The sequence below is a fragment of the Neomonachus schauinslandi genome, chromosome 9, assembly GCF_002201575.2.
Source record: "Neomonachus schauinslandi chromosome 9, ASM220157v2, whole genome shotgun sequence".
Lineage (NCBI taxonomy): Eukaryota > Metazoa > Chordata > Mammalia > Carnivora > Phocidae > Neomonachus > Neomonachus schauinslandi.
In genome coordinates, this window is record NC_058411.1 from 39,293,879 (window position 1) to 39,313,440 (window position 19,562).

General features: G+C 36.1%; 1 protein-coding gene across 1 annotated transcript in view; it reads right to left on the reverse strand.

Annotated features, from left to right (window-relative positions):
* The window catches only part of LRRC9 (leucine rich repeat containing 9), a 111,067-nt gene that overhangs the window by 31,068 nt on the left and 60,437 nt on the right, over positions 1-19,562 (reverse strand). Inside the window, exons 19-26 of the mRNA XM_044918226.1 lie at positions 18,140-18,274; positions 17,006-17,183; positions 14,628-14,848; positions 13,025-13,147; positions 9,360-9,490; positions 7,148-7,256; positions 6,293-6,432; positions 2,534-2,670 (exon numbers count right to left, since the gene is read on the reverse strand). Of these exons, the coding sequence (XP_044774161.1) occupies positions 2,534-2,670; positions 6,293-6,432; positions 7,148-7,256; positions 9,360-9,490; positions 13,025-13,147; positions 14,628-14,848; positions 17,006-17,183; positions 18,140-18,274 (1,174 nt within the window). The remainder of the gene's footprint in view (positions 1-2,533; positions 2,671-6,292; positions 6,433-7,147; positions 7,257-9,359; positions 9,491-13,024; positions 13,148-14,627; positions 14,849-17,005; positions 17,184-18,139; positions 18,275-19,562) is intronic.

Sequence of the window (19,562 nt, forward strand, 5' to 3'; positions counted from 1 at the left end):
AAAATGAACTATTGGGGCTTCATCAAGATAAAAAGCTTTTGCACAGCAAAAGAAACAGTCAACAAAACCAAAAGACAACTGACAGAATGGAAGAAGATATTTGCAAATGACATATCAGATAAAGGGCTAGTATCCAAAATCTATAAAGAACTTACCAAACTCAACACCCAAAGAACAAATAATCCAATCAAGAATGGGCAGAAGACATGGACAGACACTTCTGCAAAGAAGACATCCAAATGGCCAACAGACACATGAAAAAGTGCTCAACATCACCCGGCACCAGGGAAATCCAAATCAAAACCTCAATGAGATACCACCTCACACCAGTCAGAATGGCTAAAATTAACAAGTCAGGAAATGACAGATGTTGGCAAGGATGCAGAGAAAGGGGAACCCTCCTAGACTGTTGGTGGAAATGCAAGCTGGTGCAGCCACTCTGGAAAACAGTATGGAGATTCCTCAAAAAGTTGAAGTAGAGCTACCCTACGACCCAGCAATTGCACTACTGGGTATTTACCCCAAAGATACAAATGTAGTGATTCGAAGGGGTACGTGCACCCCAATGTTTATAGCAGCAATGTCCACAATAGCCAAACTATGGAAAGAGCCAAGATGTCCATCAACAGATGAATGGATAAAGAGGATGTGGTATATATATACAATGGAATATTATGCAGCCATCAAAAAAACATGAAATCTTGCCATTTGCAACGATGTGGATGGAACTAGAAGGTATTATGCTAAGCGAAATATGTCAGTCAGAGAAAGACAATTATCATATGATCTCACTGATACGAGGAATTTGAGAAACAAGACAGAGGATCATAGGGGTAGGGAGGGAAAAATGAAACAAGATGAAATCACAGAGGGAGACAAACCATAAAAGACTCTTAATCTCAGGAAACAAACTGAGGGTTGCTGGACTGGAGGGGGGTGGGAGGGATGGGGTGATGGACATTGGGGAGGGTATGTGCTATGGTGAGCGCTGTGAATTGTGTAAGACTGATGAATCACAGACCTGTACCCCTGAAACAATACATATAATACATTATATGTTAATAAAAAAAATTTTTAAAAAAAGAAAATGCATGTGCTTTGAAGTCAGACAGAGCTGTGTTTGACTCCGCACCACACCATCACTGGTGTAAACTTAGGCAAATTATTTAACCCTACTGAGATTTAATTTCTTTTTTTTTGTAAAATGCATATAAAATTATTTACCATGTTGAGTTGCTGTGAAGGTTGAATGAGATAATCCTTGTAGACAAATACCTTACCTAATGACTCAATAAATGATAGCCATAATTGTCAGTCAACTGCCTCTTTCCCTGCATGAGACTGCTCCATTCTGATTTGCCACGCTAGCCATGGCAAGAGAACACACTCCCCTTTTACGTTATTAGATTTAAATAGACTTTCCAGGATTAGGTTGTCTGCTTTTTTTGTATGTCACTGTATCTTTTCAAAGATCTGGTCATGATTGTGCTCAATTTCTTGTTCTTCTAAGGCTTAAGTCTCTGTGTTTTTGAGGCAACTGACAGTACCTTTGATAGGCAAAAAGATGCATTAAGTTTTTTTAAAATATGGTCTAGAAAAGCCTGTGTTTCAGAAAAAAGTTATCATACTCATATCAACTATACAAATATCTCCCCATATATCTCAATAATGCATCTTCCAACCTTTCTTCTATGTCATTAAATAATTATTGTTAGGCTAATGTTCCAAACTGTTTTTTCCTCATTCCACTTTCTAAAGATTTACAACTCCTACCCATTTTCAACTGCAAAATGAGCATTCTACATCAAATTGATCATGTTTAGAGGCTTTATAACTCTCTCAGAGAACTGCATACTCTGTTTTTATCAGGTTGGTCCCTTTTCAAATGTTGGCCCACAGACACCACAATCATGCTCTTGTGACTCTTCTCCTCCCCACTACTTGCAAAACTATTGGTCGTGCTCAACCTCAATCTAAATTTTATCAGTCATTCAAAAAGTCCTCTATGTGTTTCAATTTCTCTTTTCTCTAAACTTCTGTTGCACTTAAATTAGTAACACATAATTACTCAGAACTAATTCATCTTTCTTTCAGTGTATCTTCACAGGTAGATACTGAACTACTTCAGAGCAAGGATCTCAACTATATATAATTATAATAATATAATGTTTCTGTATATTTCTTAGTACTTAGCCCAATTTTGGGTTTAATAAGTACTTGTGAATTGCCGACTGGTTACTTTCTATTGGTTTTTTAATTGAACATGATGTAAAAGTATATTATAATATAATATCATATATAACCCCAGAACACTGCATTTTCTAGGGCTAGAAATACAATATTCTGTAGCCCTAAAATATTGCATTTACATTATTTACGTAAATAACCCAAGAAAAACCCTTTTGTGATTACTGAAATATTTTTATCAATCTGTTTTAAGTAAATGTTGATGCTAATATTTGTTTATTAAAACAGTATTATCAAATCAATTTTTAATAATAAAGACTTACACATTGACAGTGCTGCTACTCACCCTGTAGAAAGAGGAATTTTAAATTTCTTAGTCTGTTAAGCTGTAGCTGAATTAAATTACAAATTCCATTGTAGCCCAAATGAAGCACTTCTAAACTGTGCATTATTGGAGGCAAATTTTCACTGCTCATTGTTTCTCTGAAATACATAAGTTTGAGCCCATAAATTTAATTTCAAATGAGCTATATCATAAAAAATCTGATACTTACTTACTATAAGTTGAAGTTTAAAAAAATTAATTTATTAGTAAATCAGAATTTAACTATAATGTTATCTCTTTGTATTTAATATAATAATCACTTTTTATTCTTTAAAAATATTTTTATATGGTAAAGAACAAAGTACAGAAAGAGTTATTTGAAATGAAAAGCAAGTGCTAGCACAATCAGTCAAAAAAAGAAAAAAAGATGCATCCACATTGGAAAAGAATAAGTAAAACTGTATTTTCAGATGACATGATTTTATTTTATTTATTTATTTATTTTAAGATTTTATTTATTTACCTGACAGATAGACAGTGAGAGAGGGAACACAAGCAGGGGGAGTGGGAGAGGGAGAAGCAGGCTTCCCACTGAGCAGGGAGCCCAATGCGGGGCTCGATCCCATGACCCTGGGATCATGACCTGAGCCGAAGGCAGACACTTAACGACTGAGCCAGCCAGGCGCCCCCAGATGACATGATTTTGTATTTAAAAAATCCTAAGGAATTCACCAAAAAACTATTACTGCACTAATAAATGAGTTCAGCAAGATTAATATACAAAAATTAATTGAATGTCTCCACATCATCAATAAACTAAGAATGAAATTAAGAATTCTACTCACAATAGTATAAAAAAGAACAAAATACTTCAGAAAAATTTAACAAAAGTAGTGTAAAATGTATACACAGGAAACTATAAAACATTGTTGAGATAAATTAATGATTATGTAAGTGGAGAAATATTTTCTGTTCATGGATTAGAAGACTCAATATAACTAAAATAGTTCTCCCCAAACTGATCAATTGATTCAATGCAATCTCCATTAAAAGTCCAGCAGAATTTCCCCCAACCCCCCAAAAAGTTTCTTATTTATAAGAAAATGTAAAGAACTCAGAATATTCAAAACAATATTTATTTATTTATTTTTTATTATGTTAATCACCATACATTACATCATTAGTTTTTGATAAAGTGTTCCATGATTCACTGTTTGTGTGTAACACCCAGTGCTCCATTCAGTACATGCCCTCTTTAATACCCATCACCAGGCTAACCCATCTCCCCACCCCCCTCCCCTCTAGAACCCTCAATTTGTTTCTCAGAGTCCATAGTCTCTCATGAAAAAGTTGGGAGGGTTTATAATCTCTGATTTCAAAACTTTTAAGCTGCAGTAATCAAACTAGTCTGGTACTGGCAAAAGGGCAGAGAGATCAATGGTGTATAATAGAGAGTCCAGGAATAAACTTTTACATTTATGGTCAATTGATTTTCAACAAAGATACCAAGACAATTCAATGGGGGAAAGGGAAAGGATGCTGGGACAAATGGATATCCACATGCAAAAAGATGAATGTAGAACTAACATTTTACCTCATAATATACACAAAAATTAACTCAGAATGGATCTTAGTCCTAAATGTAAGAGAAAAAAACATAAAACTTTTTGAATAAAACATGAGAAAATCTTTGTGACATTAGGTTAGGTGAAGAGTTGTTAGGTACAATACCAAAATCACAATCTGTAAGAGAAAAAGTTGATGATACCATTTAAGAAAATGAAAAAATAAGTCATTGAGAGAAAATGCTTATAAATCAATGAGATGCCACTTCAAATCCACTGGAATGGTTGTAATAAAAAAGATAAACAATAAGTATTGGTGAGGATGTGGAGAAATTAGAATCCTCATAAACTCTTATTAGTAATGTAAAATGGTACAACCACTTTGGAAAACAGTTTGGTAGTTTCTTAAAAAGTTAAACATGAAATTACCATATGACCCAGAATTTCGCTCCTAAGTTTCTACCCAAGAGAAATGAAAACATAAGTGCTCGCAAATACTTCTACACAAATGTTTATAGCAGCATTATTAATACTAGCCCCAAGGTGGAAGCAATCCAAATGTCCATCAACTGGTGAATGGATAAACGGAATATGGCATATCCATCCAATGGAATACCCAACATATTCAGCAATAGAAAGGAATGAACTACTAACAGATGTTATAACATAGATAAACCTCAGAAACATTATGCCAAGTGTAAGAAGTCAGATATGAAGGACCATATATTATATCATTCTCTTTATAGGCAATGTCTAGAAAATACAACTCTATGGAAAGTGGATTCATGGTTTCTCGGATCTAGAACTGGGAAAGGGAACTGACTGCAAATGGACATGACAGATCTTTTTGGTGTGTGATAGAAATGTTCTAAAAGTGTATTGTGGTAATAGTTGTACAACTATAAATTTGGGAAAATTTATATACCTAAAGTGAGTGAATATGGTATGTAAACTGTACTTCAGTAAAGCTGTTGAAAAATATGAATAGTCCCAATATAAAGGATATGTATAAATGAAATATTCATAGCAGCTTTAATCAAACTAGCCTCAAACTGGAAACAACCCAAATGCTCATCAACAATAAGTGGATAAACAATTTGTCACATCATCTATAATGGTATACTATTCAGCAGTAAAATGAAATGAATTACTGACACTTGAAACAACATAGATGATTTGTGTACAACAATGAATCATGGAACACTACATCAAAAACTAATGATGTAATGTATGGTGATTAACATAACATAAAAAAAAAAAAGAAACAACGTAGATGAATCTCAAAAGAATTATGCTAAGTGAAAGAAGCCAGACACAGAAGAGTCCTTACAATCATAAGAAATTCTAGAACAAGGCAAAAAACCCAATAGTGATAGAAAGCAGATCAGTGGTTGTTTCTAGGGGCCAGGGTATGGGGCAGGGGATTGCAAAAGATGTAAGGTAGGTTTTTGGGATGGGAATAGTTTGTACCTTGACTGTAGTAATGATTATATGACTGAATACATTTGTCAAAATTCATTAACTGTACACTTAAATTGGTGAGTTTTAGTATACATAAATTATACTTCAATAAATGTGGATGAAAACACAACTCTTCATTGGGATAACTGGAATGAAAATATTCCATGTTGGAGATATATATATCTCTTTGTGTTCTACCAGAAATGTGTCCGAAGGTGGGAGGTATGTCATCTTCTTTGTAAAGTATCTTTTCCGTTGGTGCTGGAGCAATAAATGACCAGATAAATAATTTACAAACACAAACAAAACAAATGTTAAAAGAAACCTAAGTCCATGCTACTGGGTAATGAGTTCTTTTGTGGGGTGATGAAAACACTTTAGAATTAGATGGTCATAGTGGTTGGATAACTTTGTGTATATACTAAAATAATCGCCAAATTGTACATACAGGGTGAGGTTATGGTATGTGAATTGCATCTTAATTAAAAAACATTAAACATACAAGATCTTCTCATTTTCTTTTTTTCTTTACAATATGGGTGAAATGGAGGAAGCAGGGAAAAAGCAATGACAAAGGACTATTTTGAGTATCTTTTTATTTGTAACTTTTTTATTGGCATGTGGCTATTAAATAAGTATTAAAGTGAGAGAAATGTTATGTTACTGCTATCACTAAAGCAGTAGTGATAGCAAAAACCTGCTTTTTAAACTCCCAACCAAATTTTTTATAATTGTGAAAAAAAAAAATAGTAACCTGTTTATTTTTGAAGTTCCTTGTTGTCCGTAGCCACTTGAAGGCACTTTCTGGTAGAGTAGCTGTCTGTTGGTCAAGTGAGTCTGAGGTTTTACTCTGGGCATGATGGATTCAATATGATTATAATTGAGGCATAAGACCTATGGAAAGAGCACCTATTAATTAGACATTTAAATATGAAAACTGCTGTATATATATTTTTGGTTTGAGATTATCAACATCCTAAAAACTATTAAGATGGTATAGATAAAACTTGGTCTATACAACATAATTTAATAATATATCAGTGTTAAAAATTACATAAATTTTTATATCCCAAATGGTCTGGACTTGACTTTGAATGTGTTTTTTATAATCTGACTTGCTGGGAAATTATAAGATTTCAAACAAAATAATGGAGACCCTAGAAAGCTGCTCAAAGTTCTCAATCTGCGCTCCTGACTTCTTCAGGCTTGATATGGTTGAAATAATTCTTTAGTTGTAGAGATCACCATTTCCCTATGTTTAAAAGGCCTTTGTAGATAGCTCAGCCAAAGATATAGGATGGGAGGCAATAAGACTGCTTTGAGAACCTCAGTATCCTCCAATTTCATTCCATACCCACTCACTATAGAGGCACCCTTCCATCCCATCTCCTACTGCAGAGTAAGAGTTACGGCTTACAAGACAATCATATAAAACTGAGGTCAACCAAAATAATTTTGGAAAGTAATACTTTTTCTTGCTTGGTGAAAAAAAACCTTTAGGAATAATTTCTCTTCTTTAGTAATATAAAAATACATTTTAATCCAGAGTAAAGAGGATTACAACTTGCATTGAAAACCTTGAAAGAAAAAAAATCTGTGAATGACTCACCTTCACATTAGGCAGATAGATTAATCCACTGAATGAGGTAAGATTATTGTTTTGTAGATTCACATTACATACATTTCTAAATTGGTCAACTGGAATCAAATCCACAGTTCTGAATTTAGATAAATACAGTCATAATTTTAATAGGAAAATTATGTAGGTGAATCATTCATGTACAATTCCAAAAACATTTTAAAAATAACTCATCTGACAAATGCTATGAAAAAAATTGCCTTAGTGTTAAATGTATGGGTCGAATAATTGGATAAATATATGTTTTTGTTGGACACTTATGTAAGAAAATGACATAGAATTTGATTGCTTTTAAAAATGTCCATTACCACATAAACATAGCACTATCACAGAGGAAACTTTTAAAATAAACATCTCCAATTTCTTTATAAGTTTACATACATGTTCATGAAATTGTAGTGCAGTTGATATAGTAAATCATAAGTTTTTCAGGTTATATGCTGCAGAGGATATATGTGAAACACATTATTTCCGAAATACCAGGAAGAGGTTAGGGATGGAAAAGAAAAGGGGAAGAAAGCAGGTGAGGTCTTTGAAAAAAAAAGTGTTCTATGCAATCTCCTGAAAACTTTTATGGCATTCCACCTTGTAAGGATGCTTTGGTAATTAAAAAGAATGCTTGATTCCTAGTCCATAGCTTTACAACTGTTCCACCTTCCTTTGAGCCATGATAGAGTAGAGTATAAAGCTAAATTACCTTGCCTTAACCACTTCTTTAAACAAATCTAATCCCTGTAGTTATGATTATGACATACTTTTATCCATTAATAAGTCATTCATTCAATATATTTTTATTAGTATTTTCCAAGTACAGACAATGCGTTTGGAAAGGCTACAACAAATATGAAAACATACTGTCTCTGCCCTCATGAAATGGGATCCAGAAAAATTAAAACAAAGAAGGAAAGTGTATATAATAAAGTTAGATGTAGTGGCATTTTAGGGAAAGAAACACTGATCTGGGGAAGTCAGGAGTCACTTCACAGTGGACACAGTGGAGAAAGATATTAGAATGAGCCCTGGAGAATTTATAGGCGTTTGTTGGGCAAATTAGAAAGAGTTCCAGGTAGTGGAACAAGTACAAGCAAAGGCAGAAACAGAATCATAGCATCTTGTGATTGAGATTAAGGAACTAGAATATTTTAGAACTTCTGGAGCATAAAGAGTAATGGGCAGTAAAGGTAAGGATTACAAGAGATAAAAATAGGTAATTAAAGAGTCTTCTATGCCATACAAAGAAATTTTACATTTTATTCTGTAGACAGTGGAAAGCCACTGAAAAATGTTGAGAAGGGAAGTGATCTGATAAAACTTGCATCTTAGAAGGCAGTATGGATGGATAATAAATGGATTTGCAGGGAAGGTTATGAAACACAAAAAACCAAAACTATCACCAAGAGAGTCTCTAAAATAGTTCATTTCCCCAACCTAGGCCAGTGGTAGTGACTGTGGAAAGAAGAGGGGAATTATGAGACATACTTAATATGGACTCTGTAGAATGTGATGATCAATTACAAATGGAGGACAAAGGAGAGAGAAATGACCCTTAGATTTTTGGCTTGGGCAACAATAGCAGGTGGATGTTGTCTTCTTGATGCTATCTAAAGAGCAACTGAATAGTCAAGTAAAGAGCTCAGGTTTGGACTGAATTTAAAGGGCCAGCATATAAATTAAATATATGGCTAAAGATGTCTGTCTGTGAAGAGTGCAGAATAAGAAAAAGAGAGAAGAGAAAATAATTTATTTGCCAGGACAGTGAGAAAAATAGCATCAGAGGAATGGTGGCAGTAGCAGCCAGACTGCACTGGGTTAGAGCAATATGATGACATTTTATTTTTTATTTTGTTAAGATTTACTTACTTATTTTAGAGAGAGAGAGAGCAAGCAGGGGAAAGAACAGAGGGGGAGGGAGAAAGAGAGGGAGAGAAGCAGACTCCCCGCTGAGCATGGAGATGCAGGGCTCGATCTCAAGACCCTGAGAATATGATGACATTTTAAATCAGTGTGTGTGATAATGTATTTCAAAGAGTGGTGAAGTTAGCATGAGATTTTGAAGTAGGGAAGATGATTTTCTGAATTATTGTTTATATCTGGATAACATGTGTATTAAATTATAAACCTTAGAAAATGATATTACATATTTAACTATAGTATCAAAAAGCATATAATAAAATGATTGTACCTGATAGATGATGAAGTCCAATTTAGTTCTTGCATTTGGGTGAAGTTTGAATGTCCTTGTCGTTCTGCAATCATGTCAGAAGTAAGTCTGCCACCAAACAAATCTTTTGCACATTCAGTCTCTGGTGGTTCCTATATATAAGGACATTTAGAAAGTGATGTCTTCTTTTGCAGATGACTAAATGACATTAATTCTTTGGTTTTAGGTCAAAATGGAGTGGACTCATTTCTCCCTATTCCTCCTACTAAGTACAGCCTAAATTCTTACACATTATATATTAAATAAACGTAAAGGAGACTGAAAGGTGCAGAGAAGAAGACCAGCTAGGGACCTTGGGACCTGAGGAATGGTGGTGAGTTCCCTGGCACCTGGGTTGTGATTATAATAAAAATATATTTAGACTTTATCCTCTGTTCCTGGCCTTGTCATATGGTTAGGCAGGATAGCAAGGAAAACCTGGCCTATTGAAGGGATGGGCAGATATCCCTGTATGCTCACTTAAGGTGGCCACCTGGGTTTATGAAATAGGTGGACACTGGGGGCTCTACAGCAATGCAGAGATGGTCTGAATGTAGACATATTTGTCTTGCACCCTCTGAGGCACAAAATGCAATAAGTACTGTTCTGTCTGCCAGCAAAAGAGACCGAGACTGCAGATGACAATGTGGCAGATTTCCCTGGTGGGAAGGCCTTGAACATAGCTGGCAGAACTGATTCTGGTAGCCCTAAGGAGCTACAAAAGGGTCTTGACCGAAATAGATACTGACTCTGGACTGGATTTTGCTTACCCAGTGGTAAATGTAAATGCTCAGAGTGCTATAAAAGAACTGGGACAGAAGATATCGTGCCAATTTAGACAGCTGACTGTTCTTTTTTCAGACAAAGGAACACACTTGACGGCCCATAAGTTCTGACAATGGGCATTAAGATATCCTCCGTAAGAGTAATAGCTTGATAGAGAATTGGAATGGGCAATTAAAACATTGGTTGTCTAAAATAGGAAGATAAAAGCATGGTAAAAGCCTTCATGAGAATGCTTACACAGTGTAAACATGAGCGGGGCTAAAGAAATATCCATAGATTTCTCTGTTTTTCTGCTGGCTGTGGGGAAAATGCTGGTATGACTATGCGATTCTTGGTAAGGGAAGATGATGCTCATATACCACTATCCTTTTTGTTCTTCCCACAGCACCTCAACTTTTGTTTCCTACCTGATCATAGGACCATGGCTACAACTATAAGTGCTGGAAACAGGGATGATTCCTAAGCAAGAAACTATAACTATGTTTTTAAACCTTATGTCAGAATTCCTAAGTGCCTAATGGGGATGGGTTCTACCTTCACCCCATCTGACAAAATTGGTTAACAGTGAATGTAGCTATATTGTCTGGGGGCAAAAATAGCCCACTGCTAGTCCTGCACCTGTATAATCTCACCTTATCTGAATGGGAGTGGACTGAGAGTGAGGTACTTGCTAAACTAGTATTGCTGTCTACAATCTAGACCAGCACAGTGACCCAGCCTATTGTCCCTTCCAAAGGTGGAAAAGTTTGGGTATAAATGGAAAGAAGAAGAAATGTGGGTAAAGGAATTAATAAATAGGTTATATAGTGAGGGAAATCCAATGTTACATTAACAGTTCAAAAGAGGCTTAGAGCAAGAGTTGCTATCAATTGATGAATGGATAAAGAAGATGTGATATATATACAATGGAATATTGCTCAGCCATAAAAAAGAATGAAATCTTCCCATTTGCAATGACATGGATGGAGCTAGAGTGTATCACACTAAGCGAAATAAGTCAGTCAGAGAAAGACAAATACCATATGATTTCACTCATAAGTGGAATTTAAGAAACAAAACAGATGAACCTAGGGGAAGAAAAGAAAAAAAAGAGAGGGAGGTTGCTCCAGAGCCATAAAGATGAAAATAGTGTCTTGTTATTCAGAACAAGCTTCTTTCAACCACACTTAGTTTATGTTAAAAGGTGACTTTTAGAAAGTCCCTAAGGATGGGGGCTGTTTGCCAGGGGAGCCAACCATGATTAGAGGGTTGGAACTTTCAGTCCCACTCCGTGATCTCTGGAGAAGGGAGAGTCACCATTGGCCCCTGATTTAATCAGCCATACCTACATAGTGGAGTCTCCATAAAAACCCAAAAGGAGAGGCTTCACAGAGCTTCAGATTGGTGACCACGTGGAGGTGCTTGGAAAAGTGCTTTGCTCAGAGAGAGCATGGAATCTCGGTGCCCCCTCCTGTATACCTTGCCCTATGCCTCTCTTCTATCTGGTTGTTTCTGAGTTTTATATCCTTTTATAATAAATCAGTAATCTAGTAAGCAAATGTTTTCCTGAGTTCTGTGAGCTGCTCTAGCAAATTAATCAAATCCAAGAATAGGGTCATGGAAACCTCCTTTTTATAGCCGGTTAGTCAGAAGCATAGGTGCCAACCTGGACTTGTGATTGGTGTCTGAAGTGGGGGCAGGGGCAACAGTTGGGACTGAGCCCTTAGCCTGTGGAATCTGAACCTATCTCCAGATAGATGGTGTCAGAATTCAGCTGAATTCTGGGTCAGAGAATTGCTTATATGTGGAAAACCCGCACATTTGGTGTCAGAAGTATTGTGACTGCAGTGCAGTGTGAGAGTAAAGGAAACACACAGACCCAGGTTTTCCTTTACATCTGGGTTTTCTTTTTGCTTCATATATGTGGGACTTGGTGCTGGAGACACCAGAAACTCAGAAAACAAGAGAAAACAAAAATTCACATAAACACCTGCACTCTGTAGTCAAAAGACTAGGAAAGGCGAAGCCTAACAAGCCAGAAAACCTTTAGACAATAATGGGTCTACTCTAACTAAATGCCTTGGAATAAATTGTGGTGCCATCTACACCTATAAAAGCAGAATGGGAGCAGAGACTTCCCCTCTTGCCCTGGCTGAACAAGGCACCTCTCTATCATTCCCTTGCTGAGTGAGCAGCGTGGACCTTCATCCTCTCCCAGCAGTAATGCACCCCCCCCCCCCCCCCCCACAAGCGTTACTAGAGAATACTTGGGCAGCCTGTTCCACTTCCACCCAGTAATAATGGCGGAGCATGCATGAGGCACTTCTGACTGGGAAGAGGAAACCAGTCAGGATGAGTCCGTAGAGGCCTATGGACTGTGAGCTTCTACCCTAGCCTAGCAGGTAAGAAATCACGTACCTCCAGATTGTCAACAGAGGCCAGGTGGGGGAATTCGGACTTCTACCTTCCACCTGACAACAACATCACCTTACTTACAGTGACTAGGGACACTGACATACCATTTTTTTGTTCAATTATATTTTGCCTAAATTTTTCTAGGAAATAGGAAGCTGGTTTTAGGCCCAAGAGAATGGTAGGGCTCCAGAACAGTTTTCTATCCTGTCCCAGAAAATTGTACTCTTTAAGTTGGTAGGCCCTGAATTTAGTGGGTGCAACTGTAGGCAGCATCTTTCCTTTCCTGCCACCTCAATTTAGACAGGAATTGGCTAAAGGAGAAAATTTTAAAACCCAGATCTAAAATGTGTTTGGAAGACCTAGATTTGGGTATCATACTAGTGAGAAGGCAAAGTTCAAAATGATTATGGCCTATGGATATATGAATATGAATTGGACCAAATGCTATGAGTCATAAAACAGCTTACAATTGAGATTCCATCCAAAGCTTTCAGTTCTGGAAGATGAAATATTACAAACAACCGGTAGTTTTCTTGATTCCATATGATAATATTTCCATACATATCAAGAATGACCAGGTTGCATAAACCCTGGGTAATAAAAACACATACATTTAAAGATATATCTATATATCTCTATCTATCTCTGTCTCTACCTCTATCTACCTACCTACACACATATATATACATATATATACATACATATATATATGTAGTAGATATATACTCCAGCAAGTTTTTTTCCCCTTAAGAGTTTAACCATCCTTGAATTTTAATATTTGAATTACTTTATCATTTCATAGTGATTTCAGTGTACATTTAGTGATACACATAGTGATTTAAGTATACATTTTATTGCAGGAGTTATCCTTGCAGACCAGTAAGTTCTAATTTTGTACACTATTTCAGTGGTATGTGTTAAATGATCAGAATCTCTTTTAGGATGCTGCTGCTAAATGTATTGCTATCAGTAGTAAAGACATGGAGGGAACTTTGCTAAGTTTAAAACCATATGCTTTGTTTATGGAATACTGTCCTGTTAAATAGTATGCATGTGTGTATATAGATGTAACAAGAATGAAAAACACTGCTTTCTGATGAGGGATAAAACTGATGTGCTCCTATCTTCTGAGAGAATGGCAGAATTCATCTTAAGGGAAAATGTGCTTTCTTATTAGGACATTTTGATGTGCCTTTGTTGTGCAGGAAGAGCCCAGAGGAGAGGTGGATGGGAGAGGTTAAGACAAGCGGGAGTAACACTACTCTGCATCATGATGTAAAATGGTTTATTTTGTTGCTGCTATCATTGATTAGGTTGCCTCTGCAGCTTTAGAAGAAGTAGTTATATTGAGGGAGTAGGAAGGGGAAGACTGAACACAAGGAAAGATAGGAAACGGACATAAGTTTTTGGTAGAAGGTAAAATCCTAGCGATATGGTATCAGCAAAAGAAAGAGGTCATCATGAGAGTCCCAGTGGTAGGGAATGGCCACTGAACTTTAGAAACAGTGAAGTCACACAATGCATTTGAAGTGAATTCCTATTCTGTGCTGTAGTAAACCTCCATTTTATTCAAATCTTCAGAAAAGCCTATTATACAGTAGCCTTGATGTAGACGTTTCATTGGGAGAATTAAAGAGGACAAAGCTAGGCAAAGTTGGCCAGAATGAGTTGGAGTCACCAGTAAGAACCAGTAAGTGAGAGATAAAAGTTCCTCTGAGAAGAGGAAATGTTAAAGACTCTTACTCCCCAACCAGATTGGGGGATCCTTGGAAATACTGAGGAAGGCACTGGTTAGTGGGGCTTGAATATTTTATTTGTACTTAAAAAAAAAAAAAATTGCCCTAGTAGGTTGTCAACTTGGGGACATTATGGTTACATATACATATGTTTTTATGTATGCATAAATTGAATGCAAGTACATTTTAGTAAACCTTGTTATTCTTGACTTTTATTTTGTTTATATTTTTCTATATTTTCCAAATCCTATACACTGAACATGCACTATTTTCATAATATAAAGAAACAATACATATTTTAAAGAACAAAAACATTACCACCCTAGGTAGTCACCTTTAAATTGTAGATCTCCTGATTGACAGCAATATAGTTATTGCTTATGTATAATTCAATCAGAGTAACAGCTTTTAGTAGACCACTCAATGAAGTGATTCTGTTGTTCTCAAGAGAAAGGGAGTGAAGATGAAGCAAGTTATCAAACGTATGTTTTTCCAAACCAGTGAGAAGATTATTATTTATGCTGAGGCGGGTTAATTTAGTCAGCTTGGAAATGCCTAGAAAAATAAGTAAATTCAAGAAAAGATTCAGATAGCACTGAAAAGTTAATTTAAAAAAAACAACTGGCTGTTTTACTCTTTACAGATTCTGCAGTATTAACTATCATTGTTTTAGCTTTTGTTTAAGAAGGATATAATGTGTATAAAGTCCCAGCTAATATATTAAATTCCAGTTTTGGATTTCTAAGTAGACTCAATCTTCTTAGGTGTTAAGGGAAGGTATTATGTAGGAAATATTGAGTTTTGCTTTCAAATAAACTTCAAATGATATCATTAAGATTTTTACCATCATAGTAACACAAAGCTCAAAAAAATCACCAGCCCCCATTTTAAAACAGTAAAGGTAAGGAACTAGATACAACACTTTGTATTCTTCATTGTGGCATCATTTGTATTAAAAAGAACCATTTGACCTAACTCTACCTTTGTATGCTTAAAAGTACTTAAAAGACAGAACTTTAGAAAATGTCACCTCTCACCACAATCTAACTCTTAGGTACGCTATGTACTGGAGGTACTTTTTAACTGTAGGTAGAATGGTATAAATTGAAAGATGAGAACTTTGGAGTCAGAGTTGGTTTCAAATGTATAACTACTAAATTTGGGACCATAAATATGTTATGTAAAATTTTGTAACCTCTGTGCCTCATTTTCCTCATCCACAAAAACAATGTACTGATGGGAGCCTGGGTGGCTCAATTGGTTGGGCATCTAACTCTTGATCTCAGGTCAGGTCTCAATCTCACGGTTGTAAGTTCATGCCCAGCGTTGGGCATGGAGCATACTTAAAAAAAACAAAACAAAAACAGGACATACTGAAATCTGCTCCCAAGGGGTTATGGAATCAAATGGAATGGCATTTGAAAAGCGTCAGTTGTAGCTTTTGGCAAATAATTGGTTCTCAGTACATTTTGTCCTTTCTGGCCTTTCACACCAGCCTTCATCATGACTATGCAATGCTGAAAGTAAATTGATCTAGCAAGTTAGGATAAAACCATCAAGGCAAAAATCCTTAGACGGATTTTAAACCTATCTGTGTCTGGAGAAAAGGAGAGAAATATCTGTTAAACTTTAGTGAGATAAAACTATCATCTCTGAAAAGTGAGTATAGGAAAAATATAGGTTGGAGGATTCTTCCCTTCAATGGGATTATGGACGGGAATAAAAAGGAAACTGGGTTCTCATTTATACATATAAAGGAAAACTAACACCCTATTGTATGGGAATGGAAGATTAGTGATGGTTCTAAAGACATGTCTGAGCTACCCCCAGGTTTACTCAATTGAAATCTACAAAGGAGAGGCCTGTGAATCTGTATATTCACTCAGTGTCCCAAGTGATTCTTATGATCAAGCAAGTTTTAGAAGCAGATTGTTAGGAGCCATCAAAATAAAGTATAACTAATGTTACACATACTGTTTTTTAAAGATATTTAGTACTTGCTTTTGCATATGTGATTTTTTGAAATAGAGTTTTCTAGTTTTTGAAAAAGCACACAGACACACACATGCACATGCTGAAAAGAATCCAACAATTCAAAAGTGAGTAAAGTATAAATGAAGTCTCTTCCAGTCATGATTTCCAATTCTTACCTTCTCTTCTTGACAAGGACAACCTTGTTAGCAAAATGCACAACCAGAAATATTCTATACCCAGATAAACCCAACATTAGTAAAACTGCTTAACAGTACTTTATATGGATCCCTATTGATTTTCAACCTCTAGTGAATAGTGTTCATTTTTGTTAAAGTCTTCACATTTCCAAATGTAACCTTAATTCCATATTTTGAAAAATGAACTGGGTTGTTTTCTCTTTTTCAAAAGCACACCTCACTCATTCATTCATTTTTCCCACTCTGTAGATATTAATTACTGCCTAGTTTGTAATGTGCTAGGATTGGTAATAGTGGTAAACATTGGCACAGAAGAGAGAGGGAAGTCAGAAGAGTGGCAAGTTTGCTAGCTGGGCTCATTACGCATAGCAACCAGTCACAGATCCCATCAGTAGACATGTAGAACGCTCTGCCCCAAACCTTCTTGGAACTTCTCTAGACATCTTCCTCCTCAGACCCAGAAATTCTGTCCTCAGTGTTACTCATTTTTTGTTCTGTTAATTGGACATTCATATCTTAAGATTTTCAAATTCTCACATACCTTCTATCTTTGAGATACAGTTTCCGTCTAATGTGAGCTCTTCCAAGTTAACACAGGATTCCAAGCCTCCCATTTTAGTGAGATTATTGTTGCTGAATGATGCCCATTTCAAATTTTCTAATTTTTCTAAATTTGTAATTTCAAAGAGATGTTGCCCATCTAAATTTAAAGCAGTTATCTGTAGAATAATTCACATTTTATGTTACTTCCGAATCTTATCAATAAACGCAGTGCTACAAAAAGGCTAATGAAATAATTCAAACGTGGTAAGTGATATCAAAGGAATTCCTTCAGGAACTAAAGACATAGTGAAGTTTACAAAAGAGTAAGATTTGACAAGATTATAACTCCAAGAGGGACTTAAGTGGTTTTATGGACACTGTGCTGGCCAGATTCCCACCAAAGTGAAAGACTTGTCCCAGCTGCTGGGAGTGCTGTTGGCGGAAAGCCCTGGGCTGTCAGCGCCTTCTGAGACAGCCTCAGCTGCAGAGAGCTGCCTTGCCCAAGGTCACGCTCCGTCCCAGGCTGGCCCACATCCAGTGATGGAGGGATATAAAGGCCTGCTCATCTCAGCCCAACCTGGGGTAAATTTAAAGAGTCATTCTAATTCCAAAACTCGCTGTGGGGTCAGCCAGAGCTGTCACTGAGCCTGCATCACAGCTACATATCTGTACATAGCTGGTAATAAAAAAAAATGTATAAGGGTGCTTTGTGCAGCAAAAAGAAGCTGGTGGTGCCCTCTAACCCTTCCCCCTTATCCTTGGCTGAATTCTGACCAGTTCTCCTAGTCCCATGCCAGGATTCTTGATTTCTTTTACATTGCTACCCAAACTTTTGGCTTGATCTCTGGTTCTGAGCTTTCAAGTTTGCTTATTTTGATGTATTATCAAAACCTACCCTTTGGTCTTGTAGTGTACTTTATCCTAAATCTCCAGTTCTATGGTGACCACCATTAAGGTCTAGTCCCTGTGACATTACCGTTCACAACTTGACCTCCTTGTTTGATTCTAATTTGGCTCTTCCAGTTTTCTGCCCCTTACCTATCTGTACCCTCTTAATGATACAAAGACCAAAGATGATTAAAATCAATTGAAATTAAGCTTTTATATTAGGTTTAATAGAATTAGCTTTTACCTTCAAGTACCAGTTTCCGCTCAGATGTACATGTGGTCCTAACTTTGAAATCTCTGTCAGAATTTTGGCAGAAGGCCATATACTAAGTATCCGTGGTCTCTCCTCTTTAGTACCAGAATGCCGTAAGAGAGATAACTAATAAGACAAAAAACACATGATGAATAAAGGAAATGGCATATAGCAGGTCATTTATATATAAAGGTATTGCTTCTTAGATGAGTGGCCCAATGAATAATTTTAAAATATGACATTTTCTTTGCCTTAAAATGTTTTCAATATCTAGATATACTTTATGTATTTTACTTATTTTTGTCTTAGCAGATATTTAACAATGTACAAAATAAAATTTATAGAACTATGAAAGGATTGCTGTAATACAAACATCAACATAATCCATCCATTAAACAGGTTTCAGAGCTAGAATATTCCTCCTACCTGGAAGCTCCCTGTGTGCCCCATCCTAATCCTTTTCCTCTCCTTCCCCTCAGAAACCATCACTCACCTCAGGTGAATCAATCAATGCTCTAAGAAGCAGTCAAATGATCTCAAATTTTCCTTCTACCATTCATTTGCTTTATAGACTTATGTTTGTGCCCATAAATAATATATCATTTAGTCTTACACATATTGGAACCTTGTGTAAATTGAATAATAAGTATGTGTTCTTCTGTGAGCTTTTTTGGTCAACATTGTGTTCATGAGATTTATGTATGCAGATTTGGGGCGCTTGGGTGACTCAGTCAGTTAAATGTCTGACTCTTGGTTTCAGCTCAGGTCTTGATCTCAGGGTCATGAGTTCAAGCCCCACACTGGGCTCCATGCTGAGCGTGGAGCCTACTTAAAAAAAATGTAGGTTTGGCACAGACCAAGAAAACAGAACATAAAGACCCAATATAGACCCATACATACATGGAAATTTGACAAACAACAAGCAGAGCTGCCTTTATTAGATCAGAGAGGCTAGTCAATAAAAGGCACTGGGACAAGTGCATTAAGGACTTCACTATAAAAGTCAAAATCAAGAATGTTTTAGAAGTAAAGATAGAGATTGTCATTATGACCTTGAATGAGGAAAGAACTTATTACACAAGAAACCAAGAGCATAAATATGAAAGACTGGATTTGTCTACATTAAAATTAATATATCTGTTCTTTAAAGGGCACACCATAAAGAAAGGGAAAAAACAAGCTACATACTGGGGAAAAAAAATTTGCAACACATCTAACTGACAAAAGATATTATTTATATATCCAGAACATATCAGAAAAAAGACAACCAATCAAACAGAAAAATAGGCAAAAAATACTGGAGAGGAAATCAAAACAGCCAAATCACAGAAGAAGATGCTCCACTGCACTAGTATTCAAAAAAATGAATATTAAAACCACACAATCTACCAACTGAGAGTCACCAGTTGTTGAA